At 49.3% G+C, this 27,589-nt stretch overlaps 1 protein-coding gene across 8 annotated transcripts in view; it reads right to left on the bottom strand.

Moving 5' to 3' along the window:
- Positions 1-27,589, bottom strand: part of CNTFR (ciliary neurotrophic factor receptor) — a 313,015-nt gene that overhangs the window by 54,118 nt on the left and 231,308 nt on the right. For all 8 annotated transcript variants that reach the window (XM_072132724.1, XM_072132725.1, XM_072132727.1 and 5 more), the window contains one exon: positions 15,168-15,398. In XM_072132724.1, coding sequence (XP_071988825.1) covers positions 15,168-15,398 — 231 coding nt within the window. The remainder of the gene's footprint in view (positions 1-15,167; positions 15,399-27,589) is intronic.

Here is a 27,589-nt window from a genome sequence, read left to right as displayed (position 1 = left end):
TCTAATACCCCTCACCAAGTATCACAGGCAGCCAAAAAACTAATACGAAACATCTAGCAAAAACAGCACAGCATCTCTTATACCTTATGTGGACTTCCTCATGGGTGGTGTCAACTATCGATCAATCTTCTCTATTACAAGGAATCAGAATTGGGCAACAATCTATTCCATTATAAATGAATATCTACTAGGAAGCAATGGATGGGGCAAGGGGTGTCCTACTGGATAACCATTGGCACGTAGCATTGGGTTCCCTGGTGTTGGCTCCAGCCTGGGTGTGGACATCTTGCATGTTCTTGGATGTGCTCTCACAGTCAGTCCTGGAAAATTCAATATACCGGCTCCGGTCAGACCCTCACGTCATTGAGCAGACCATGTGGTCCATGGAGGGATTGTGCCCCTACAACATCAGAGTGTATGTATCCAAGGCACAGAGCGTTGTCTCCTCCAACAAGAAGTCTTTAAGTGTAAACAATTCCCGAGATGCATCCGGAGCCCTGAGACTTAATAGAGTAATAATGGTGATACATACATGTCCCGGCAGGTCCTACACCCCCGCCTGGCACGCATCCTCACTCCCTACGGCACGGATGTGTCAGGCCAAGACCTCATGAATTTGGATGAAGAACAGCTTCATTCATCCGAGACAAGTGAAAATTAAAGTTGCTTCGTGGAATTAGGAATACATCATCCGCTGCTGCTGAACTACCTCTTGGGAGCAAGAGCTGTCAGTCAGATCTCAGCTGCTCCGCGTCCCGGACGAGCCTCCAAGAATTGTTCTCAGCCTCTGCCAAGAGATCCCACCGCAGCTGCAGGTTGGAGATGGCCTAAAAACACAACAAGGAGTGGTGGTCTTGGGGTAAAGCCCCTGAACCCCACTGTTACTGATAAGTGTGATAGCAGGGGATGACTCATGGTAAGGCCGAGGGGGCTCATGTTATAGCCGCACCCCACCATATAGAAATGTGGGATTAAAGGGGAGCGCTGTCACCCGTCCTGTCTGCAGAGCCGCATGGCTTCCACTATCGCCGGGCAAAGGGGGCAGGAAAGAGAAGAGCCCTGATTACCCTCTGGCTGGATCTTCTATTTCCTTAGAGATGACAGCCACCATCCATCCTCACATCCCACCCTTCATGTAGGTGGTTGTCTCGCTGCTCTGTACTCCCTACAGCCAATCACTGGAACAACCCGTCATCACCGGAACCTCCAGTATCCATCAGAAAATTATTTTTGAGTTCTCTCTGCCCATGACCTGTCACCAGCCATCCTTCCTTGGGCCACATTTGGTAGGTACTATCCACTACACATTAGGGACATGCTCTTTGTCCTTTGTCACAGTCGCTCACACTGTCACACTTGCCCATTTTCCAGATTCCACATATCTACAACAAGAACTAAGTGATCACTTGTTGTCTAATATTCTTCACCACGGAGACCATTGACCCCGTATAACAACCCCTTACAATAGTTCTATCACAGGTTCTACCCAATAAATCATGTGCAGTACCCTGCACTGACCAGCAGATGTCCCACGCTCTGAGAAGAAGAATTGCTGGTGATCGCCATAGATCTCCACCAATCAGCGACTTTTTATAATCTGCTGGTCCTTTACATCTACCATCTATTACTGGTAGGGCTGTGGAGTCGGAAAGCCAAACTTCCGACTCCAATTCAATTTCCCAAACTTCGACTAAAGCTCCACCAAAATTGTCACCGACTCCACGGATCTGATTACTGGGACAAACAGGAATGTGAGGAGAGCAGAGCCCGGAGTAGGCAGCAACCCTCAGAGTATGTGAAAACGTGGATGACAATCCCCAAGACAAAAACTTCTGTACTATATCAATCATCAATGTATCAATCAATAATCAATGTATCAATCATCAATGTATCAATCAATCATCAATGTATCAATCATCAATGTATCAATCAATCATCAATGTATCAATCATCAATGTATCAATCAATAATCAATGTATCAATCATCAATGTATCAATCAATCAATGTATCAATCATCAATGTATCAATCAATCAATGTAGACGACATCTCCTAATACACAACCTATTGTACAGACTATGAACCAACAAAGGGCTTCAAGGAGCATAAGACATAACGGTGGAGGATTTCATGGATTGTACAGATTCCTCCTGTATTAATACATCCTGCGCCGTGTTCTCAGGACTTCGGGATGATCCTGGTGACCCGCGCTCTACAGATAACGGGAGAGTGATGGCGCTGTCCGCGCGGTTTACAGGCCTCGGCGGCAGGATCCTGCGGTCCATCCTCATTATATCTGCCACTAAGCAGCCGCCCGCTTTACAGTCCCAAAAATTCAATTTCATTTTTAGTAAACTTCACTCTCATCTCAAACGCGTCCCCGGGCGATTTAGTATAAGCGCCCCATCAATTATGGCTGACACCGCCGCGTCTGCGGAATAACAATCAGCTCCGGGAGAAGGCAGGACTGTGCCGAGAGACAGCGGCGGGGTGAAGAGCGCCCTGGGGGGAGAGGACAGAGTGGGGTCAGGGGTCATAGCAAGGGGGGGTCAATAATAAATCCTTAAAGGGAATGATGAGGATGTCCCTGAATCTTCCTTGCACATGATCGGCTCTGCCCGTGTCATAGTGTGCTGTCCTGCACGGCTGCCATGTTCCTGCGCTATTCCTGCTCCGTGGCTCCTGGATTTCCTCAGGGAAGACATAGTGTCACTCAGAGCTGCTCCTGGATGATGACTGACGGCTCAGCTTCCCATGTGGCAGCCGCTGCGTCCTCCCGGTGCCCTCCACCTGCTCTATTAACCCTACCATAACCTGGAGATAACATGTAACCCCGCTATATCCCTTGAGAGATAATGTTAAGAGTCTACAGAGTGATTCATGGATCTGGGGGCAGGGTCCCAATAATCAGAGATTCCAAAAGACGCATTTCAATCCCTTATCATTTGCAGGATCTCTGCTTGCTGCAGTCCTGTGTAGTCGTCAGGACCCGCTGTCTGCTCCGCGGGAGTTAATGCTACCGCACCGCAGGCAGCGGCTGCCGCTTTCTGTCTCATTTCACATTATTACAGTATTGTTAACGCCGCTTTTTAATTACAGCACATCATGGATTGGTCACGGTTTAGGGGCCACCGATGAGCGATGCCTGGGTCTTAAAGGGATCCTGTCAGCAGGTGTGACCCTGCAGAGTGCAGGCAGTGTACAGTACTGGAGAGATGTAAGTTGTTAGCAGCAGCAGGACTGATATATTGGTTTCTATTCCTTGATTGTAGATTCTCCAAGTTACTTCACTGCCCCTCCCCCTTTTTCTGTGAGTGACACTGCTGTAGCATTCAACCAGAAGCCTGCTACAGCTTTTACTCAGAGCAGAGCTTCTCACAGCTGAGGATTCAGTACAATTGTGTGTCCTCCAAGCAGGATACAAAGTAACAAACCTGAAGATGTGGCTGACAGTCATTCATAGAGAGTAAGCAGAGACTTGTTGTGAGGATGAGGTTGTATTTACATGGGACTGCAGGGTCACGGCCTCCTCGTGGTGAGTGCGGATGCCGGAGCCCTCGCTGTGACTGTGCCTCATTCATCACTCGCGGGGTTAACAATCATCACATTAATGAGGGAAAACAGCAAAAAAGGCAAAAACAAACTTTCCCACGGGGCGAGGAGGCGGCGGATCTGCGGGCGAGGGTGAGAACCGGCTGCAAATCCAAACAGGACGCCGGATCCCAGAGCGGCCAATGACCGGCTGCGCACATTCCCAGGGGGGAGGGAAATGACTGGAATACCGAGGACCCCAACAACGAGGATGAAGAATAGTGAATGGGCCCCAGGGGGCCAATTACTGAGATTAACAACATTCAGACCCTCTCCAGAGAGAGGAATGTGAGGAATGCCGGGGGGAAGCCCCTCATCAGCAGCCGGGACCCTCCGGCTCCAGGATCCGGGAACACACGCAACAGATTCACATGTAAAATCAAAGGGATGAGCTGCATCAACTGATCACTATTGTTAGTTTTTTGCTCCTGCCCCCTGCAGTTCTTGAGTCCCACCCCCTAGTGTCGCTGTTTTTTTTGGGTCCCACCCCCAACTGCCGCTGGTATTTTTGGGTCCCAACCCCTAGTGTCGCTGGTATTTTTGGGTCCCACCCCCTAGTGTCGCTGGTATTTTTGGGTCCCACCCCCTAGTGCCGCTGGTATTTTTGGGTCCCACCCCCTAGTGCCGCTGGTATTTTTGGGTCCCACCCCCTAGTGTCGCTGGTATTTTTGGGTCCCACCCCCTAGTGTCGCTGGTATTTTTGGGTCCCGTCCCCTTGTGTCGCTGGTATTTCTTGAGTCCCGCCCCCTAGTGTCGCTGGTATTTTTGGGTCCTGCCCCCTAGTGTCGCTGGTATTTTTGGGTCCCGCCCCATAGTGTCGCTGTTATTTTTGGGTCCAACCCCCTAGTGTGATGGCTTTTTGTATGCCCCACCTCCTAGTGTGCTTGGTATAAACATCATGGCCCCACCCCTATAGCGACCTATGAGCTGATCCTCTAGTACATCCTCAGACATGACGAGCTGATACTCTAGTACATTCTCAGTCATGACGAGCTGATCCTCTAGTACATCCTCAGACATGACGAGCTGATCCTCTAGTACATCCTCAGACATGACGAGCTGATCCTCTAGTACATCCTCAGACATGACGAGCTGATCCTCTAGGACATCCTCAGACATGATGAGTTGAACCTCTAGTACATCCTCAGACATGGCAAGCTGATCCTCTAGTACATCCTTAGTCATGACGAGCTGATCCTCTAGTACATCCTCAGTCATGACGAGCTGATCCTCTAGTACATCCTTAGTCATGACGAGCTGATCCTGTAGTACATCCTCAGTCATGATGAGCTGATCCTGTAGTACATCCTCAGTCATGACAAGCTGATCCTGTAGTACATCCTTAGTCATGACGAGCTGATCCTCTAGTACATCCTTAGTCATGACGAGCTGATCCTCTAGTACATCCTCATACATGACAAGCTGATCCTCTAGTACATCCTCAGACATGACCAGCTGATCCTCTAGTATATCCTCAGACATGACGAGCTGATCCTCTAGTATATCCTCAGACATGACCAGCTGATCCTTTAGTACATCCTCAGACATGACGAGCTGATCCTCTAGTACATCCTCAGATATGACGAGCTGATCCTCTAGTACATCCTCAGATATGACAAGCTGATCCTCTAGTGCATCGTCAGATATGACGAGCTGATCCTCTAGTACATCCTCAGACATGACAAGCTGATCCTCTAGTGCATCCTCAGACATGACAAGCTGATCCTCTAGTACATCCTCAGACATGACAAGCTGATCCTCTAGTGCATCCTCAGACATGACAAGCTGATCCTCTAGTACATCCTCAGTCATGACGAGCTGATCATCTAGTACATCCTCAGACATGACGAGCTGATCCTCTAGTATATCCTCAGACATGACCAGCTGATCCTCTAGTACATGATGAGTTGATCCTGCAGGGCCCCAGCTATGATTAGAGAGATGAGTTCAGCATCTCTAGTGGTGGGTTTGGGCACTAGTTGTTACAGGTCCCCCAGGACATCCCCTTTAAGAGTGCAGAGATAAGCTGTGACTACTATTACAGCAGTGTCGTCACTTTGTTGCACTTTGGTCTGTAGAGTCTCATGCACCATTTTCCCCCCTGTGTTCTGATCCGTAACGTTGGTGCCACTCGCTGGCTGCTCTCCCTGATGTGATTATGCGCGGCACGCGGTGATAATCAGGAATGTCCCGATGTCAGGGTCCGGCTCTCCGGTTACAATCTCCAGGAAGCGGACGCCGTCGCCTTCAGCAGGTTCCTCCGCAGGACGAGAGATTAACTCCATTCCCTGGAAAATCTCCTGCGACGCTTTTATCATTCGACACAGAGGAGGCTCCGCTGTCAGCAGCCGCTCACCACACAATGTGCTTCCAATCTGCCCGGGTCAGACCCCCGGGACCCCCAGAGACAGCATGCAGAGGGTCCTCAGGGCATAGGTGTAACACGTAAGCGTCTACAGGTCATACATCTAACTCGTAAGAGTCAGCGGTCATACGTGTAACATGTAAGAGTCAGCGGTCATACGTGTAACATGTAAGAGTCAGCGGTCATACGTGTAACATGTAAGAGTCAGCGGTCATACGTGTAACATGTAAGTGTCTTCAGGGCATAGGTGTAACATGTAAGAGTCAGCGGTCATACGTGTAACATGTAAGAGTCAGCGGTCATACGTGTAACATGTAAGTGTCTTCAGGGCATAGGTGTAACATGTAAGAGTCAGCGGTCATACGTGTAACATGTAAGAGTCAGCGGTCATACGTGTAACATGTAAGAGTCAGCGGTCATACGTGTAGCATGTAACAGTCTTCAGGTCATACATGTAACATGTAAGAGTCAGCGGTCATATGTGTAACATGTAAGAGTCAGCGGTCATACATGTAGCATGTAAGAGTCAGCGGTCATACGTGTAGCATGTAACAGTCTTCAGGTCATACATGTAACATGTAAGTGTCTTCAGGTCATATGTGTAACATGTAAGAGTCAGCGGTCATACGTGTAGCATGTAACAGTCTTCAGGTCATACATGTAGCATGTAACAGTCTTCAGGTCATACGTGTAACATGTAAGAATCAGCGGTCATATGTGTAACATGCAAGAGTCAGCGGTCATACGTGTAGCATGTAACAGTCTTCAGGTCATACGTGTAACATGTAAGAGTCAGCGGTCATATGTGTAACATGCAAGAGTCAGCGGTCATACATGTAGCATGTAACAGTCTTCAGGTCATACGTGTAACATGTAAGCTCCTCAGGACACATACGTAGCATATAACGTTTCTCGGTCATCATTCATATGTATAAGGGGTCACTGTACTTGGATCACACGTTACACATCACTTCCCTCTGCAGCCTGAATACTTACAGTCTCCTGCATAATGGAGAATAACGAGGCGCAGATATCACACTGTCCCCCCAGCAGGCCTCATACTGGCTCTAGCTGGTCATGTGATGCCGTGCTGAGGCAGCATGGAATTGATAGCAAAGCCCCGAGAAAGAGAAAGCTAGAAGTCAGTGCAATGTGACTGACAATCAGGTGCTGGGATGAGAAGAGGTGACGGTTTAGATTGTAAGCTCTATAGTCGAGGTCCACATTCTCTGACTGCATGTTATACATACTGGAGAGATGACACCTCCAGACCTCAGAGCAGAGGGGGCGGCATTGCTTCAATGCTTTTTAGGGGAAATCTCAGAAGCTACTGATGGAGTCTGCAGTCACATCCAGGGCTGCATTTACAATTGTGCTCAATGGGATTCCTCTCAATTGTGACTGCAGCTCTGGCTGTGACTGGAGCAGAATGAGTCCGGTATCTGCAGATCTTCCATGTAGCTGCACATTTCCTGGAGAGCAGCAGCCGCAGTGAGAGATCTGCAGAGACAGAGCCCGGAGACAGCTCTGGAAGCGACTAGTGTCAGGGGAATATGGCTGCATCTTACTGAGGTTTAATTTAGGCTTTTATGGAGCTGGGCGGCCGCCGCTGGAGGAGGAGAGCAGCGGCTGAAAGCTCTTACATCAAGGACTCATCCTTCATAATTAGATAGAATGTCTGCACAACACCAGGGACTGCTCAGAGGGTGACCTCAGCTGCTGCAGAACCTCCCGGGCAGCACAACTGTCAGTCATCTCTCCACAAACAATGATAAAGCTATAAGTAAAGAATGGCCACAGTGAGAACACCCAAAGAAAAGGTCCACCAAAAAGATGAGACCCAAGAGAGGCCCACACAGAGAAAGAGATCCATCTGAGGTCCAACCAACAGAAAAGACCCAACCATGGCCTACAAAAAGTAGGAGAACCATCTGAGGTCCACCAGAAAGAACAGACCCACCCATGGCCTACAAAAAGTGCTAGAAACATCTGAGGTCCACCAGAAAGAACAGACCCACCCATGGCCTACAAAAAGTGCTAGAAACATCTAAGGTCCACCAGAAAGAACAGACCCACCCATGGCCTACAAACATCTGAGGTCTACCAGAAAGAACAGACCCACCCATGGCCTACAAACATCTGAGGTCCACCAGAAAGAACAGACCCACCCATGGCCTACAAACATCTGAGGTCCACCAGAAAGAACAGACCCACCCATGGCCTACAAACATCTGAGGTCCACCAGAAAGAACAGACCCACCCATGGCCTACAAACATCTGAGGTCCACCAGAAAGAACAGACCCACCATGGCCTACAAAAAGTACTGGAAACATCTGAGGTCCACCAGAAAGAATAGACCCACTACTGGCCTACAAAAAGTACTAGAAACATCTGAGGTCCACCAGAAAGAACAGACCCACCCATGGCCTACAAACATCTGAGGTCCACCAGAAAGAACAGACCCACCCATGGCCTACAAAAAGTACTAGAAACACCTAAGGCCAATCTAAAGGAAGAGACTGCAACAAAGTCCTCGGAAAGGAGAAGAACCAGTGGAGGTCCAGCCAAAAGCAGAAACCCACCGAAGGGTTCTCCAAATGAGTACCCAAACTTTGCCCAATAGTGCCCAACCCAAGGTCATAATTGTCAACATGTGTATGGTCCCTGGGTCTGGGTTCGAACGACCCGAAATCTACCTCACCCAGAATGAAATACAGCAGACTCTTAGCTCTGGTTGTGACTTGAGCATAAGTCTCACAGAAGCTCGTGATGATGAGAAGTCACCTGCAATAACCATCAACCATCCCCTGCCCCCGTCATCTGGGGGGTCAGCATCTTTACCCCGGGAATTATACACCAGTATAATTACAATGAGATGTGACACAGCGCGAGCGGAGCGGATGAGGACGGGGCCCGCTTAGCTAATCACCGCAGATCATTATCCCGCCAGGCTGTAAAGCGTTATATTGATAGTCACCGATATAATACACACAACGCCGCGTGATGAATGGCGATCTTTAACGACGATAGGATTCTATCTGAGCCGAGCATCAATCCATGACCTCGTATGAAAGCTAATAACCAGCACATTACAGGCCAGATAAAAACTCCCATTACAAAGGACGGAAAGTTCCGGATAAAACTGCTGCGTATGAAGCGACCTACTTTATGCTTCTATAAAATGTTAACCCTAGAAATGGAGCGGTACCACACAGGCTTAGCTGAGCACAGTAGGGATCGGGTCAGTTTACGCCTCCAGTAGTGCCCTATCTACCTCCTCCACTTACATGCATTCTCGGATAACCTTGTCCTATGTGTGCAATCGTAGCGATCACCTACCCTCGCTTTACATTCAGCTATCCCACTAAGCCACGCCTAACAAATCCACTCAGCTGAATCTAAACTCCTCCCATGCTTAACTTATCTCCCTCCCCTGCTTTACAAATACACTCAGCTGATCCTATCAATCCCCTGCTTAACTATTATCTGAAAATATCCCATCTGACTTCCCACTAATCTTATCTCCCTCCCCTGCCTCACTTGTCCACTCAACGGATCCTAACTCCACCCATGCATAACATATGCATAGCCTTATCCTTGAACCCTGTTTAATTGTTTTCTCCTTCCCTCACACTCAGATAACATTTTCCCCTTCCAAACACTTGAATTCCCAAGTATCACTACCCCCCACTACCAACTATTACCCTCCCATGCAGATCTCTCCCCCTTCATTACGTTACGCTACGAAAGATACCGATCATTTGGACTTATTTCTCCCTTCCTTTGCATACCCACTCATCTCATAACTCCTCCCATGCTTAAGAATCAGCCAACCCACGCTCCCTCCCACAATCTCTCTCCTCCACTTACATTCAGAAATGGGTGACATGTCCCTCCCCTGCTTAACATCTTTGCCAACCGGATCTTTCACTAATCTTATCTCCTTTCCCTGACTCGTGTCCACGCAGTTGATCCCATCTCCACCCATGCTTAACTATCAGCCAAACTATCCCCCCGAAGATCTAATTGTAATGTAAATGCAATGAGTTTACTTGGTGTTAACAGTCCATTAACATGACATTTTGTAAACACAAATGTTAACACAATGTAATCCGGCTGATCTCTTTTCCTGGTATATTACGCTTCAAATCACAATATAAACGCCGCATGTGAACGCAGCCCGATTCTCTCAGATTCCTTGTACACTGAGCAGACCCCATCCTCTCCCTCGTTTAACAGAGTTTTATCTCTTGCAGATTTTCTGGTGAATTCTAAAATTTTTTTTAGCAGGTTCATGGCACATGAGTTTGGGGAGTCCTGGGGTTTGGGCTAAGCCGTTGTGATGATCAGGGGGTCTAGGACCACCCATGCACAGGATTCTATGTGGTGACCCGCATTTATAGGAAAGGTATGGAACAAGACATGGAGGGAGCGGCGGTCATGGTGTTGCCATGTTTTGCAGTGTTTTCCTCTCCTGGAGGACAGCAATGTTTTCTGCAGATGTGGATAAATACGAGGCGTCGGGAGAGATGGCGGCGTCACGCATGTGTGCCTCCAAAAAGAAATGATTTTACATTGGCCCAATTTCAATTAAATAAATCAACAGTTTCTCAGAAGAGAAGTGAGTGTCTATTGACAGGGCTGCCGGAGCGCTGTGGACGAGAACCTGAAATTAATTTCCACGCTACATCCAGTGACAGAGCCTGCGCTAATGAAAACCATACCCTTCTACCCGCCGCGAGAGAGGTCACCCAGATAAAGCGGCTAATGCTATCCCGGATGATTGGATTTAGGATAATGAAAATATAATGGAGTGCACACGTTTCCTAGTGAATAGGAGAAGCTCCCCATCTTCTACGTATTTGTGAAGGTCAATGACCAACAAACAGTGGACTCCACCGAGAGTTGATTAGAGACATCCGCACTCGCTGAAGAGCGGACAAGACTCCCCGAGTGGATCCAGAACATTGACTTCTGAGGATGAAAGATAAATTCGGAAGTTCTGCTCCTAAGTTGGGAAAAATATGCAAAGTTTTCCAGGATCGGAGCCTCTTTTAGCTGCTTGTAAGGCGGCTACCTTGACACCAAACATGACCTACAAAAGGCCTAATGACATGAAGTGGGACTAAAACCAAACCAGTCTATCTATTCCAGAAGGACCAGACTCCCAACTGTAGACGGCGATGTATGATGTTTCTACCTTGTCTCTGATTGGGTCTCCTCAGAACAGCGCAGGGAACTGGTTTGAGAGGCTTGGGTCGGAAAGTAAGAGTTCTCCTTATGGAGACTGCCGATTAAGGCCACCATGGAGTCTTATAGACATGGATGCTCCACTAGGGGGATTCTGGGAAAATATGCAAAGTGGGATAAGGAGGCAGAGTCGGAGCAATCAATAGGAAGAACATAGTCATTGCTCCTCAACCGTAAAGGAGAAAGCCAAAGGAACCGGATCAGAATCCAATAGGAGATGCACTACGAGGCCTAGAGGGCAACGGGAAACTTAAGCCAAAGGAACCGGATCAAAATCCTGAAGGAGATGCACTACGAGGCCCAGAGGGCAACGGAAAACTTATGAAGCCAAAGGAACCGGATCAGAATCCTGAAGACGACGAGGTACGAGGTCTAGACGGCATCGTGAGACATAGTGAGGGGAAAATATTTATACATATCATCAAGGTCCTGACTTATTCTGTGGGTCCTTCTTCTAGGAACCACAGCAGGGGAGTCATATAACCGATGATTGAGTAATGAAGCAACGCTAGGAAAGCGCTGAGGACCTCTGTGGACATGAATCTTCTGGAAGCTCAAGGCAAGAGACGTGGGGGATAATGGAAAGATTTACTGGAGTTATATGGGAAGATGCAAGAGAACGTGATAGGACATGAGAAATACAAGGAGTCATCGGGAGGTGAAGCCAACATCTGGTGGGAGAAGGAGGTAAATTTATGGTGGAACCGAGTAGTGTGGGAAATGAGACGCAAATCCAGAAGTGCAACAAAGTCCAATGGAAGGAACGAAGGAGAAGACTCGAGGGGGAACAGAGTGAGATAACGAGAGACGAGAGACACGAGGAGAGATGCGGTGGGACACTGGGATGAGGACATCCCCAATGAGCCGCCTCCGCTCTTCTCATTCCCTGTAGATCCGTGACACAATGGACTTGCCTCCCTCCTCCACCGTCCCTGTGGCTGGACGTCCGCGGCTGTTATTCTTCAGCGAGATTGGACATGGACACAATGATTCATGTGTGACTGAACACTCTGATGGATATCATCCGCTTCTCCTCGCAGCAGAATAAATACAATTTATTGTGAAAATATGATTGTCGTTACTTCATGTCCTATCACCGGAAACCATGTTACCCACTTAGTAAGATGGAGAGAGGCGGCAGGAGGCTTCCAGCTAGACATCGTGTCTCGCCTTCTATCTGGAGATTCAATCGCTCCGTGGGACAAAGCGCAGGCCTGACCACATGTGCCGATCCCAAAACTCTCATTACCGGCCCAGTATTAGCCGCGCACCACCGCTGCGCTCTGGACAATCGCTCCACCTGGTGGTCCGCAGGTCCATGGACCCCACCCCATAGTTCAAGGTTCATCCGGCTAAAGGAAGAAGCTTCATCACTCATCAGACTCACAATCAGCTGGACACATCTGAAGATGCTGAAGGCATCTCAGCGCTGATCCAAGTGGCCACTTCAGCGCCAGCGCTCAACTGATGAAGCTCCTTGGAAGATTGATGAATTGTCCTTAAGAATACGGAACAAGTCGAGTTGATTTTGATTGGAACGAGTGGTGAAACGTGATCGAGATAACAAAGGAAGCCAAGGGAGGACATGACGACACCGGACATCAGGAGGATCTGCGAGGTTCTGTTCATGGATGAACTGGACCCGTTATAGAAGATATGGAAAAACTCAACTCCCTGAGATACAATGACATTACTGACATATGAAGTTCACTCCCGCCACCTGGTCCCCCAGAATTAGGTATTATCCCTGGAGAGATGTGTAATCAGACCTCACACTGCTGTGCTCTGTGCTTTCTGCAGCCAGTGTTATGTATTGTCCCTGGAGAGTTGTGTAATCAGACCTCACACTGCTGTGCTCTGTGCTCTCTGCAGCCAGTGTTATTTATTGTCCCTGGAGAGATGTGTAATCAGACCTCACACTGCTGTGCTCTGTGCTCTCTGCAGCCAGTGTTATGTATTGTCCCTGGAGAGTTGTGTAATCAGACCTCACACTGCTGTGCTCTGTGCTCTCTGCAGCCAGTGTTATTTATTGTCCCTGGAGAGATGTGTAATCAGACCTCACACTGCTGTGCTCTGTGCTCTCTGCAGCCAGTGTTATGTACTGTCCCTGGAGAGATGTGTAATTAGACCTCACACTGCTGTGCTCTGTGCTCTCTGCAGCCAGTGTTATGTATTGTCCCTGGAGAGATGTGTAATCAGACCTCACACTGCTGTGCTCTGTGCTCTCTGCAGCCAGTGTTATGTACTGTCCCTGGAGAGATGTGTAATTAGACCTCACACTGCTGTGCTCTGTGCTCTCTGCAGCCAGTGTTATGTATTGTCTCTGGAGAAATGTGTAATCAGACCTCACACTGCTGTGCTCTGTGCTCCCTGCAGCCAGTGTTATGTATTGTCTCTGGAGAGATGTGTAATCAGACCTCACACTGCTGTGCTCTGTGCTCTCTGCAGCCAGTGTTATGTATTGTCCCTGGAGAGATGTGTAATCAGACCTCACACTGCTGTGTTCTGTGCTCTCTGCAGCCAGTGTTATGTATTGTCCCTGGAGAGATGTGTAATCAGTCCTCACACTGCTGTGCTCTGTGCTCTCTGCAGCCAGTGTTATGTATTATCCCTGGAGAGATGTGTAATCAGACCTCACACTGCTGTGCTCTGTGCTCTCTGCAGCCAGTGTTATGTATTGTCCCTTGAGAGATGTGTAATCAGACCTCACACTGCTGTGCTCTCTGCAGCCAGTGTTATGTACTGTCCCTGGAGAGATGTGTAATCAGACCTCACACTGCTGTGCTCTGTGCTCTCTGCAGCCAGTGTTATGTATTGTCCCTGGAGAGATGTGTAATCAGTCCTCACACTGCTGTGCTCTGTGCTCTCTGCAGCCAGTGTTATGTATTGTACCTGGAGAGATGTGTAATCAGACCTCACACTGCTGTGCTCTGTGCTCTCTGCAGCCAGTGTTATGTATTGTCCCTGGAGAGATGTGTAATCAGTCCTCACACTGCTGTGCTCTGTGCTCTCTGCAGCCAGTGTTGTGTATTGTCCCTGGAGAGATGTGTAATCAGACCTCGCACTGCTGTGCTCTGTGCTCTCTGCAGCCAGTGTAAGGCCCTGATCCTGAAAATGTGTGTCCCAGTAACATCATAGAGGATGATCCCTGGAGATCCGTCCTGTGTCTCCTGATCGCAGATCACCAGAAAATCCTCCTAAATCAAAATATCAGATGTAGGACACATCATCACACCGGAACAAGTTCTTCCAAAACACATCAGAACAAGACCCCATATGACAGTGATGGCGAACCTATGGCACTGGTGCCAGAGGCGGCACTCAGAGCCCTTTCTGTGGGCACCCGGCCATCGCCCCAGCACATCAGACAGAACTCAAAGAATCTTCCTGCAGTTCCAAGCAACGTAAAAGATGCTGCTTTGTCATATTTTGACACTTACTTCACTTCTTGGGACTGTAGGGAAGGGGAGAATGAGAGGACCGAATTATCTTTGGAGGACCTTCTGCTGGACCCTACAGGTCTACAGAGGGACACTGGAAAGAAGCTAAAATGATGCAAATTTTCCATCTTTCTACTGTGTCGCTGTCCTCAGGAGGCCAATATGATTGAAAGTTGTTGGGGGAGCAATAAGTTACTGCTTTAATTTTTGGATGGCACCTGGCGATAAATAAGCGGGTATTGGGTTGCAGTTTGGGCACTCGGCCGCTAAAAGGTTCACCATCACTGCTCTATGGTAACAGAGCAGTATGTGGGGGAGGTGGGGGGGGGGGGTTGGGTAACAGAGCAGTATGTGGGGGGGTTGGGTAACAGAGCAGTATGTGTGGGGGGGGGGGGGAGGTTAACAGAGTAGTTAGGTGGGGGGGGTAACATGGCGGGGACCACATGGGGAGCAGGAGAGTCACTGATGGGGGGCAGTGGTAGCGGCCGCCCCTGGGGATTCCTGGATTCTCGGATACTTACGCCCCACTTTGAGGATGGTCTGATGCCAGAATTGCCAGGATGACCCCTCGAAGCAGGAGTAGAAGCCGTTCTGCGATAAGTCCACGCTCTGCAGGAGGAGGGCGGAGCCGTTGAGCTGCGAACTATCGATATCTGTCCCATTGACGGCCCACGTGACGGCGGCGCTGGGGTCCATGGTGCCGCACTTTATTACTACATTGGAACCGATCTTCTCATACTGGATGTGGGGGTCTACAAGAGAGAGAAGAGAGAGGGGTGAGGGGAGCGGCCACCGGGGGAGTCACAGGCGCATCATCAGCAAAGAGTCACAGCCAACATTGTATTATTATATATACTGCATCATGTGTACTATGTGCAGGGGGTGTGTACTATGTGCAGGGGGTGTGTACTATGTGCAGGGGGTGTGTACTATGTGCAGGGGGTGTGTACTATGTGCAGGGGGTGTGTACAATGTGCAGGGGGTGTGTACAATGTGCAGGGGGTGTGTACAATGTGCAGGGGGTGTGTACAATGTGCAGGGGGTGTGTACTATGTGCAGGGGGTGTGTACTATGTGCAGGGGGTGTGTACTATGTGCAGGGGGTGTGTACTATGTGCAGGGGGTGTGTACTATGTGCAGGGGCTGTGTACTATGTGCAGGGGCTGTGTACTATGTGCAGGGGCTGTGTACTATGTGCAGGGGCTGTGTACTATGTGCAGGGGCTGTGTACTATGTGCAGGGGCTGTGTACTATGTGCAGGGGCTGTGTACTATGTGCAGGGGCTGTGTACTATGTGCAGGGGCTGTGTACTATGTGCAGGGGCTGTGTACTATGTGCAGGGGGTGTGTACTATGTGCAGGGTGTGTGTACTATGTGCAGGGTGTGTACTATGTGCAGGATGTACTATGTGCAGGGGGTGTGCACTAGGTGCAGGGGGTGTGCACTAGGTGCAGGGGGTGTGCACTAGGTGCAGGGGGAGTGCACTATGTGCAGGGGGAGTGCACTATGTGCAGGGGGAGTGCACTATGTGCAGGGGGAGTGCACTATGTGGAGGGGGTGTGCACTATGTGCAGGGGGTGTACTATGTGGAGGGGGGGTGCACTATGTGCAGGGTATGTACTATGTGCAGGGTGTGTACTATGTGCAGGGTGTGTACTATGTGCAGGGTGTGTACTATGTGCAGGGTGTGTACTATGTGCAGGGTGTGTACTATGTGCAGAGGCTGGTGTACTATTAGCAGGGGGGGTGTACTATGTGCAGGGTGTGTACTATGTGCAGGGAGTGTACTATGTGCAGGGGGTGGTGTACTATGTGCAGGGTGTGTACTATGTGCAGGGTGTGTACTATGTGCAGTGTGTACTATGTGTAGAGTCCTGTGTACTATGTGCAGTGTGCGTACCATGTGCAGGAGGTGTGTACTATGTGCTGGGGGTGTGCGTACTATGTGCAGGGGGTGTGTACTATGTGCAGGGGGTGTGTACTATGTGCAGGGGGTGTGTACTATGTGCAGGGGGTGTGTACTATGTGCAGGAGGTGTGTACTATGTGCTGGGGGTGTGCGTACTATGTGCAGGGAGTGTGTACTATGTGCTGGGGGTGTGCGTACTATGTGCAGGGGGTGTGTACTATGTGCAGGAGGTGTGGTCTATGTGCTGGGGGTGTGCGTACTATGTGCAGGGAGTGTGTACTATGTGCTGGGGGTGTGCGTACTATGTGCAGGGAGTGTGTACTATGTGCAGGGAGTGTGTACTATGTGCAGGGAGTGTGTACTATGTGCAGGGGGTGTGTACTATGTGCAGGGGGTGTGTACTATGTGCAGGGGGCGTACTATGTGCAGGGGGCGTACTATGTGCAGGGGGCGTACTATGTGCAGGGTGCGTACTATGTGCAGGGTGCGTACTATGTGCAGGGGGTGTGTACTATGTGCAGGGGGTGTGTACTATGTGCAGGGGTTGTACTATGTGCAGGGGGGTGTACTATGTGCAGGGGGTGTACTATGTGCAGGGGGTGTGCACTAGGTGCAGGGGGTGTGCACTAGGTGCAGGGGGTGTGCACTAGGTGCAGGGGGTGTGCACTAGGTGCAGGGGGAGTGCACTATGTGCAGGGGGTGTATTATGTGGAGGGGGTGTGCACTATGTGCAGGGGGTGTGCACTAGGTGCAGGGGGTGTGCACTAGGTGCAGGGGGTGTGCACTAGGTGCAGGGGGTGTGCACTAGGTGCAGGGGGTGTGCACTATGTGCAGGGGGAGTGCACTATGTGCAGGGGGTGTACTATGTGGAGGGGGGGTGCACTATGTGCAGGGTATGTACTATGTGCAGGGGGTGTGTACTATGTGCAGGGGGTGTACTATGTGCAGGGGGTGTACTATGTGTAGGGTGTACTATGTGCAGGGGGTGTACTATGTGCAGGGGGTGTACTATGTGCAGGGGGTGTACTATGTGCAGGGTGTACTATGTGCAGGGTGTACTATGTGCAGGGTGTACTATGTGCAGGGTGTACTATGTGCAGGGGGTGTACTATGTGCAGGGTGTACTATGTGCAGTGTCCTGTGTAGTGTGTAGGGGGCGCCAGATTCAGGATTTCTGGTGCAAGTTCTTCATGAATCTGGCGCCCCCTGCACTGCTTTGACACTTTTACACCTATGGAGCCTGGAGCCCCTCAGGCTCATTTGCATACAGTCCTCCATCCTGGAGGTCGATGCTCTTTATATGTATAAGGAGTTTACACTGGAAAGAACGAGCAACAGAAAACTGGTGCACAACCCGTAGGAAATCTGCGTCCAGGAGGAAGCTCACAGATTGCGGAGTCTTTCATGTGGTTTCCCAGTCAAGTCCATGTGCTGAAGCCTCATCCTGTGACCCCTGACCCCCGACTGCTGACCTCTGACCCCTCACTAATCTGTTTACATTGCTAAAGTCCCCGAATAATCTACAGAAGAAAAGAGTCCAAGGTCCCACTGGGCCCCTACTAATAAAGAGGGTGTATCCAAAAGTGTATCTAATCCTATCCTGTGTGATACTGTCTGCTGAGCTGTGTATCTAACCCTATCCTGTGTGATACTGACTGCTGAGCTGTGTATCTAATCCTGTCCTGTGTGATACTGACTGCTAAGCTGTGTATCTAATCCTCTCCTGTGTGATACTGTCTGCTGAGCTGTGTATCTAATCCTCTCCTGTGTGATACTGTCTGCTGAGCTGTGTATCTAATCCTCTCCTGTGTGATACTGACTGCTGAGCTGTGTATCTAATCCTATCCCGTGTGATACTGTCTGCTGAGCTGTGTATCTAACCCTATCCTGTGTGATACTGACTGCTAAGCTGTGTATCTAATCCTCTCCTGTGTGATACTGACTGCTAAGCTGTGTATCTAATCCTCTCCTGTGTGATACTGTCTGCTGAGCTGTGTATCTAATCCTCTCCTGTGTGATACTGTCTGCTGAGCTGTGTATCTAATCCTATCCTGTGTGATACTGTCTGCTAAGCTGTGTATGTAATCCTCTCCTGTGTGATACTGACTGCTGAGCTGTGTATCTAATCCTATCCTGTGTGATACTGTCTGCTGAGCTGTGTATCTAACCCTATCCTGTGTGATACTGACTGCTGAGCTGTATATCTAATCCTGTCCTGTGTGATACTGACTGCTAAGCTGTGTATCTAATCCTCTCCTGTGTGATACTGACTGCTGAGCTGTGTATCTAATCCTGTCCCGTGTGATACAGTATGCTGAGCTGTGTATCTAATCCTATCCCGTGTGATACTGTCTGCTGAGCTGTGTATCTAATCCTCTCCTGTGTGATACTGACTGCTGAGCTGTGTATCTCATCCTCTCCTGTGTGATACTGTCTGCTGAGCTGTGTATCTAATCCTATCCCGTGTGATACAGTATGCTGAGCTGTGTATCTAATCCTATCCCGTGTGATACTGTCTGCTGAGCTGTGTATCTAATCCTTTCCTGTGTGATACTGTCTGCTGAGCTGTGTATCTAATCCTGTCCTGTGTGATACTGTCTGCTGAGCTGTGTATCTAATCCTCTCCTGTGTGATACTGTCTGCTGAGCCGCGTATCTAATCCTATCCTGTGTGATACTGTCTGCTAAGCTGTGTATCTAATCCTCTCCTGTGTGATACTGTCTGCAAAGCTGTGTATCTAATCCTCTCCTGTGTGATACTGTCTGCTGAGCTGTGTATCTAATCCTTTCCTGTGTGATACTGTCTGCTGAGCTGTGTATCTAATCCTATCCTGTGTGATACTGTCTGCTGAGCTGTGTATCTAATCCCATCCTGTGTGATACTGTCTGCTGAGCTGTGTATCTAATCCTATCCTGTGTGATACTGTCTGCTGAGCTGTGTATCTAATCCTCTCCTGTGTGATACTGTCTGCTGAGCTGTGTATCTAATCCTCTCCTGTGTGATACTGTCTGCTGAGCTGTGTATCTAATCCTGTCCTGTGTGATACAGTCTGCTGAGCTGTGTATCTAATCCTGTCCTGTGTGATACTGTCTGCTGAGCTGTGTATCTAATCCTGTCCTGTGTGATACAGTCTGCTGAGCTGTGTATCTAATCCTGTCCTGTGTGATACTGTCTGCTGAGCCGTGTATCTAATCCTATCCTGTGTGATACTGTTTCCTGATTCCTTCTCATCGGGTGCAGCCGCTCTCGATATAACTGAATTCAAGAGAACAATTAATTCTGGAGTTTTGGGCTTTTATTCTCAGTTAATTATAAAACGTCTTGCGCTCTCGCCGGGTAATAGATCACAATGTTCTCTAACAACCGGAGACGAGCGATACACTACACCGCTTATCACTGGAAGATGTATACTAATATCTGCAATACTGAGACACTGCTCCAAACCCGCACAGCGACAAGTCTGATTAAGTAATGGTTATAGGGATTATAGAAATATAACTACTATAATACTGCCCCCTATGTACAAGAATATAACTACTATAATACTGCCCCCTATGTACAAGAATATAACTACTATAATACTGCCCCCTATGTACAGGAATATAACTACTATAATACTGCCCCCTATGTACAGGAATATAACTACTATAATACTGCCCCCTATGTACAGGAATATAACTACTATAATACTGCCCCCTATGTACAGGAATATAACTACTATAATACTGCCCCCTATGTACAAGAATATAACTACTATAATACTGCCCCTATGTACAGGAATATAACTACTATAATACTGCCCCCTATGTACAAGAATATAACTACTATAATACTGCCCCCTATGTACAGGAATATTACTACTATAATACTACCCCTATGTACAGGAATATAACTACTATAATACTGCCCCCTATGTACAGGAATATAACTACTATAATACTGCCCCCTATGTACAGGAATATAACTACTATAATACTGCCCCCTATGTACAGGAATATAACTACTATAATACTGCCCCCTATGTACAGGAATATAACTACTATAATACTGCCCCCTATGTACAGGAATATAACTACTATAATACTGCCCCCTATGTACAGGAATATAACTACTATAATACTGTCCCCTATGTACAGGAATATAACTACTATAATACTGTCCCCTATGTACAAGAATATAACTACTATAATACTGTCCCCTATGTACAAGAATATAACTACTATAATACTGCCCCCTATGTACAGGAATATAACTACTATAATACTGCCCCCTATGTACAGGAATATAACTACTATAATACCGCCCCCTATGTACAGGAATATAACTACTATAATACCGCCCCCTATGTACAGGAATATAACTACTATAATACCGCCCCCTATTTACAGGAATATAACTACTATAATACTGTCCCCTATGTACAAGAATATAACTACTATAATACTGCCCCCTATGTACAGGAATATAACTACTATAATACTGCCCCCTATGTACAGGAATATAACTACTATAATACTGCCCCCTATGTACAGGAATATAACTACTATAATACCGCCCCCTATGTACAGGAATATAACTACTATAATACCGCCCCCTATGTACAGGAATATAACTACTATAATACCGCCCCCTATGTACAAGAATATAACTACTATAATACTGTCCCCTATGTACAAGAATATAACTACTATAATACTGCCCCCTATGTACAGGAATATAACTACTATAATACTGCCTCTATGTACAAGAATATAACTACTATAATACTGCTCCCTATGTACAAGAATATAACTACTATAATACTGCCTCTATGTACAGGAATATAACTACTATAATACTGCCTCTATGTACAGGAATATAACTACTATAATACTGCCCCTATGTACAAGAATATAACTACTATAATACTGCCCCCTATGTACAGGAATATAACTACTATAATACTGCCCCCTATGTACAGGAATATAACTACTATAATACTGCCCCCTATGTACAGGAATATAACTACTATAATACTGCCCCCTATGTACAAGAATATAACTACTATAATACTGCCCCCTATGTACAAGAATATAACTACTATAATACTGCCTCCTATGTACTGGGATATAACTACTATAATACTGCCTCCTATGTACTGGGATATAACTACTATAATACTGCCCCCTATATACAAGAATATAACTACTATAATACTGCCCCCTATGTACAAGAATATAACTACTATAATACTGCCCCCTATGTACAGGAATATAACTACTATAATACTGCCCCCTATGTACAAGAATATAACTACTATAATACTGCCCCCTATGTACAGGAATATAACTACTATAATACTACCCCCTATGTACAAGAATATAACTACTATAATACTGCCCCCTATGTACAAGAATATAACTACTATAATACTGCCCCCTATGTACAAGAATATAACTACTATAATACTGCCCCCTATGTACAAGAATATAACTACTATAATACTGCCCCCTATGTACAGGGATATAACTACTATAATACTGCCCCCTATGTACAAGAATATAACTACTATAATACTGCCCCCTATGTATATAAGATGTATGATGTGGATGTAGTATTCTGCTTCCCTCTTGCTCGGGATTTTCTCCTCTTATAATAGACAATTACTTATTAGAATTGGGAGATTACAGCTGGTGACATCACTGACCGCGGATAATATAGAGCAGATGTGGGCAGTGTCAGTGAGCGGGGGGATAATGGTTAGAATGATTTCTTATGGAGAGTCCGGTGATTAATCTCTGATGATGGAAGTGCAGAGTCCGCAATATTCAGCTCTAATAGGGTTAATGAGGTCCACATTACATGGCTGGATGGCACCTGACTGGCACCGGGGTATCAGGGGGATAGCAGGACTGCCAATGGGGTATCAGGGGGATAGCAGGACTGGCACTGGGGTATCAGGGGGATAGCAGGACTGCCAATGGGGTATCAGGGGGATAGCAGGACTGGCACTGGGGTATCAGGGGGATAGCAGGACTGGCACTGGGGTATCAGGGGGATAGCAGGACTGGCACTGGGGTATCAAGGGGATAGCAGGACTGGCACTGGGGTATCAGGGGGATAGCAGGACTGGCACTGGGGTATCAAGGGGATAGCAGGACTGGCACTGGGGTATCAGGGGGATAGCAGGACTGGCACTGGGGTATCAGGGGGATAGCAGGACTGGCACTGGGGTATCAGGGGGATAGCAGGACTGGCACTGGGGTATCAGGGGGATAGCAGGACTGCCAATGGGGTATCAGGGGGATAGCAGGACTGCCAATGGGGTATCAGGGGGATAGCAGGACTGCCAATGGGGTATCAGGGGGATAGCAGGACTGGCACTGGGGTATCAGGGGGATAGCAGGACTGGCACTGGGGTATCAGGGGGATAGCAGGACTGGCACTGGGGTATCAGGGGGATGGCAGGACTGCCAATGGGGTATCAGGGGGATAGCAGGACTGGCACTGGGGTATCAGGGGGATAGCAGGACTGGCACTGGGGTATCAGGGGGATAGCAGGACTGGCACTGGGGTATCAAGGGGATAGCAGGACTGGCACTGGGGTATCAGGGGGATAGCAGGACTGGCACTGGGGTATCAGGGGGATAGCAGGACTGCCAATGGGGTATCAGGGGGATAGCAGGACTGCCAATGGGGTGTCAGGGGGATAGCAGGACTGGCACTGGGGTATCAGGGGGATAGCAGGACTGGCACTGGGGTATCAGGGGGATAGCAGGACTGGCACTGGGGTACCAGGGGGATAGCAGGACTGGCACTGGGGTACCAGGGGGATGGCAGGACTGGCACTGGGGTATCAGGGGGATGGCAGGACTGGCACTGGGGTATCAGGGGGATAGCAGGACTGCCACCGGGGTACCAGGGGGATGGCAGGACTGGCACTGGGGTATCAGGGGGATAGCAGGACTGCCACCGGGGTATCAGGGGGATGGCAGGACTGCCACCGGGGTATCAGGGGGATGGCAGGACTGGCACTGAGGTATCAGGGGGATAGCAGGACTGGCACCGGCGTATCAGGGGGATAGCAGGACTGGCACCGGCGTATCAGGGGGATAGCAGGACTGCCACTGGGGTATCAGGGGGATATAGCAGGACTGCCACTGGGGTATCAGGGGGATATAGCAGGACTGCCACTGGGGTATCAGGGGGATATAGCAGGACTGCCACTGGGGTATCAGGGGGATATAGCAGGACTGCCACTGGGGTATCAGGGGGATATAGCAGGACTGCCACTGGGGTATCAGGGGGATATAGCAGGACTGCCACTGGGGTATCAGGGGGATATAGCAGGACTGCCACTGGGGTATCAGGGGGATAGCAGGACTGGCACTGGGGTATCAGGGGGATAGCAGGACTGGCACCGGGGTATCAGGGGGATAGCAGGACTGGCACCGGGGTATTAGGGGGATGGCAGGACTGGCACCGGGGTATCAGGGGGATGGCAGGACTGGCACTGGGGTATCAGGGGGATAGCAGGACTGGCACTGGGGTATCAAGGGGATAGCAGGACTGGCACTGGGGTATCAGGGGGATAGCAGGACTGGCACTGGGGTATCAGGGGGATAGCAGGACTGCCAATGGGGTATCAGGGGGATAGCAGGACTGCCAATGGGGTGTCAGGGGGATAGCAGGACTGGCACTGGGGTATCAGGGGGATAGCAGGACTGGCACTGGGGTATCAGGGGGATAGCAGGACTGGCACTGGGGTACCAGGGGGATAGCAGGACTGGCACTGGGGTACCAGGGGGATGGCAGGACTGGCACTGGGGTATCAGGGGGATGGCAGGACTGGCACTGGGGTATCAGGGGGATAGCAGGACTGCCACCGGGGTACCAGGGGGATGGCAGGACTGGCACTGGGGTATCAGGGGGATAGCAGGACTGCCACCGGGGTATCAGGGGGATGGCAGGACTGCCACCGGGGTATCAGGGGGATGGCAGGACTGGCACTGAGGTATCAGGGGGATAGCAGGACTGGCACCGGCGTATCAGGGGGATAGCAGGACTGGCACCGGCGTATCAGGGGGATAGCAGGACTGCCACTGGGGTATCAGGGGGATATAGCAGGACTGCCACTGGGGTATCAGGGGGATATAGCAGGACTGCCACTGGGGTATCAGGGGGATATAGCAGGACTGCCACTGGGGTATCAGGGGGATATAGCAGGACTGCCACTGGGGTATCAGGGGGATATAGCAGGACTGCCACTGGGGTATCAGGGGGATATAGCAGGACTGCCACTGGGGTATCAGGGGGATAGCAGGACTGGCACTGGGGTATCAGGGGGATAGCAGGACTGGCACTGGGGTATCAGGGGGATAGCAGGACTGCCAATGGGGTATCAGGGGGATAGCAGGACTGGCACTGGGGTATCAGGGGGATAGCAGGACTGGCACCGGGGTATCAGGGGGATAGCAGGACTGGCACTGGGGTATTAGGGGGATGGCAGGACTGGCACCGGGGTATCAGGGGGATGGCAGGACTGGCACTGGGGTATCAGGGGGATAGCAGGACTGCCAATGGGGTATCAGGGGGACACTGGAACTGAACCAAAATTATGGAGATAAGATCCTTGCGGTGAAACTTGTAGAGGTCACTGAAGGTCACGCGTATTAATTATCCATATGTTTTGCTCCACTGCCCCACAGACTTCCACTGATTCAGGGAGGGAGGTTATTTTGGAGACCCCCATGTGACCCTCCCCGTCTGTCAGCCGAGTGCTGTGGTCATCTGCCCAGGTGCTGCCCTCCATGTGCTCCCTGGAGCCTATAAGGGGCACTAAAGTTTATCTCCTGGATGAAGTTTTAGGCATAGGAACCTCCCCCTCCCATCACCTTTGGCCGTCTCTGATCCCAGGAGGCCTCTTTTTCGGTGACACAGTCCCAGGTTTCTTCTTCTCAGCCTCCTGCTGGTTACCAGTCCTAGGTCCCTCTCCTCCACTTCTGTCTCTATGTACAGGTCGCCTGGTTATTAGGGCAATGAATATAGATCAGCGATGACATCGAGACAGGAAGTAGCCAACTTCTCCACCTACACGAGAAACAATGTATCTACAGCCCCGAAGAACCGGGAGCAAGTATGTTACAATCTGTCCCTGGATACACTGTTAGGGACCGGAAGTCGGCCATCTTTAATTCCATGAGAAGTCTTATTTTGGTCATGATGGTCCCCATTACCCATATCCTGCTATCAGAGACAGGGGATCAGAGTATCGGGGGATCAGAGTATCGGGGGATCAGAGTATCGGGGGATCAGAGTATCGGGGGATCAGAGTATCGGGGGATCAGAGTATCAGGGGATCAGAGTATCAGGGGATCAGAGTATCAGGGGATCAGAGTATCGGGTGATCAGAGTATCGGGTGATCAGAGTATCGGGTGATCAGAGTATCGGGTGATCAGAGTATCAGGTGATCAGAGTATCAGGTGATCAGAGTATCAGAGTATCAGGGGATCAGAGTATCAGGGGATCAGAGTATCAGGTGATCAGAGTATCAGGTGATCAGAGTATCAGGTGATCAGAGTATCTCATCCTAGTATCAGAGAGGTGGTAGTAGCTCTACACGACGGAGCAGTTTTGTTTCCCCCTCTAGATGTTGTCTCCATCTCCGCACATCTGCAGGCCACACAGAGTCCTCCTGATCGTGCTCCTCGCGCTGCAGGTTACCGGTGAGAGCCGCCGCACATCTGTTCATCTCTTAATTAAAGTGTCGCGCTAATTGTTTTCCATGTCTGGAGAGCGGCGGCGCCTCCTCCAGGGAACAAGACATGAGATCAGAGGAAGCGGCTCCTTAGAGGAACCAGAGGGAATTCTGTTACAGAAGATATAACTAGAGGAGATAGAGACAGCCATGTCCCTGGCGGCAAACTCAACATGTCCATCCATGGCAGAACCAGCCGGGCCATGCTGGGAGTAGTAGTACAACACAGGTATAACCTGAGCCTGCTCCAGGGGTGCAGGTCCAAGCAGGAACCACAAGAGCCCTAAATGAGAGGGTAAGTGAGGTGGATTACTCTACATTTTGGACGACTCTACATTTTTTGGGCACAGCCTCAGTCTTCTACACAGTATGGTGGCCATGGGTGCAAATCCAAGCAGTGGCACACCCCCAAGCCCACAGACAGGACAAGCATCTTTCACTGATGTTATGCATGTCCTCCAATATTCGATGCTTCAAGCTCCACCTTAGAGCAACAAAACGACAAGGAAAAAACCCTCTTTGTGGAGCATTTGCATAAGCCACTCCCATGAGGTTCCTTGCATCAATGACATAACACAATAAGGTCTCCAGGAGCCGGTACCCGGCCATGGAAGCCGTTGCTTATCAGGGACTTAGTTTTTCAGAAGGGATTGTAAGCGGATGGGCCACAGCAGTTAACTCCTGGATCAGATGCAAAGTGGGTGAAGGGGGGGGGGGGGATAACCCTGCAATATTCATCTTGTTAACTACTGGTAGTAGAGTCTTGGGTGTCTGTGTTGGATGAAGGGGTTTACAGCTAATGAGCTTTCCATGGGAGACATCATTAGTGGTTGATCAGTGGGGACACTGGCTGTCACACTGCGGTCAGAGGAGAAGGCAGAGCAGGTAGAAGCTCCGTCTGTAGTCAATGTACGAGAAGTTAAATGGCCCAGAAAACCCCTTTAACAATATACAGCTCTCGTCTCCGCATTGTGAACCTTCAATCTTCACTTTTATGCTTCAATAAGTTTTCTCTTCTCAGGAGTCGATGTGAACAATCCCTCCATATATATCTCAGGTTGATGACCCAGAATCTGCGGCGAGTCTCGTAAAGTGCCCATAAATCCCGCGTGCGCGTCGCCTGGACTCTCCGGAGCTTATTTCTTGGTAGTTACATCCAGCTCCACCGGTGTAACCTCCGTTCAGCATGATGAGTGAGCGGCCGTGTGCTCCTCCCGGTGATGCCGCACACTCCGATGGGTCTTAATAGCGTTTAGTTTATTTATCGATGGCTCCAATAACCAAAGCGGTAACACACAT

The sequence above is a fragment of the Engystomops pustulosus genome, chromosome 1, assembly GCF_040894005.1.
Source record: "Engystomops pustulosus chromosome 1, aEngPut4.maternal, whole genome shotgun sequence".
Classification (NCBI taxonomy): Eukaryota; Metazoa; Chordata; class Amphibia; order Anura; family Leptodactylidae; genus Engystomops; species Engystomops pustulosus.
Note: the sequence above shows the minus strand (reverse complement) of the source record. Positions and strands in the feature narration are given on the sequence as shown.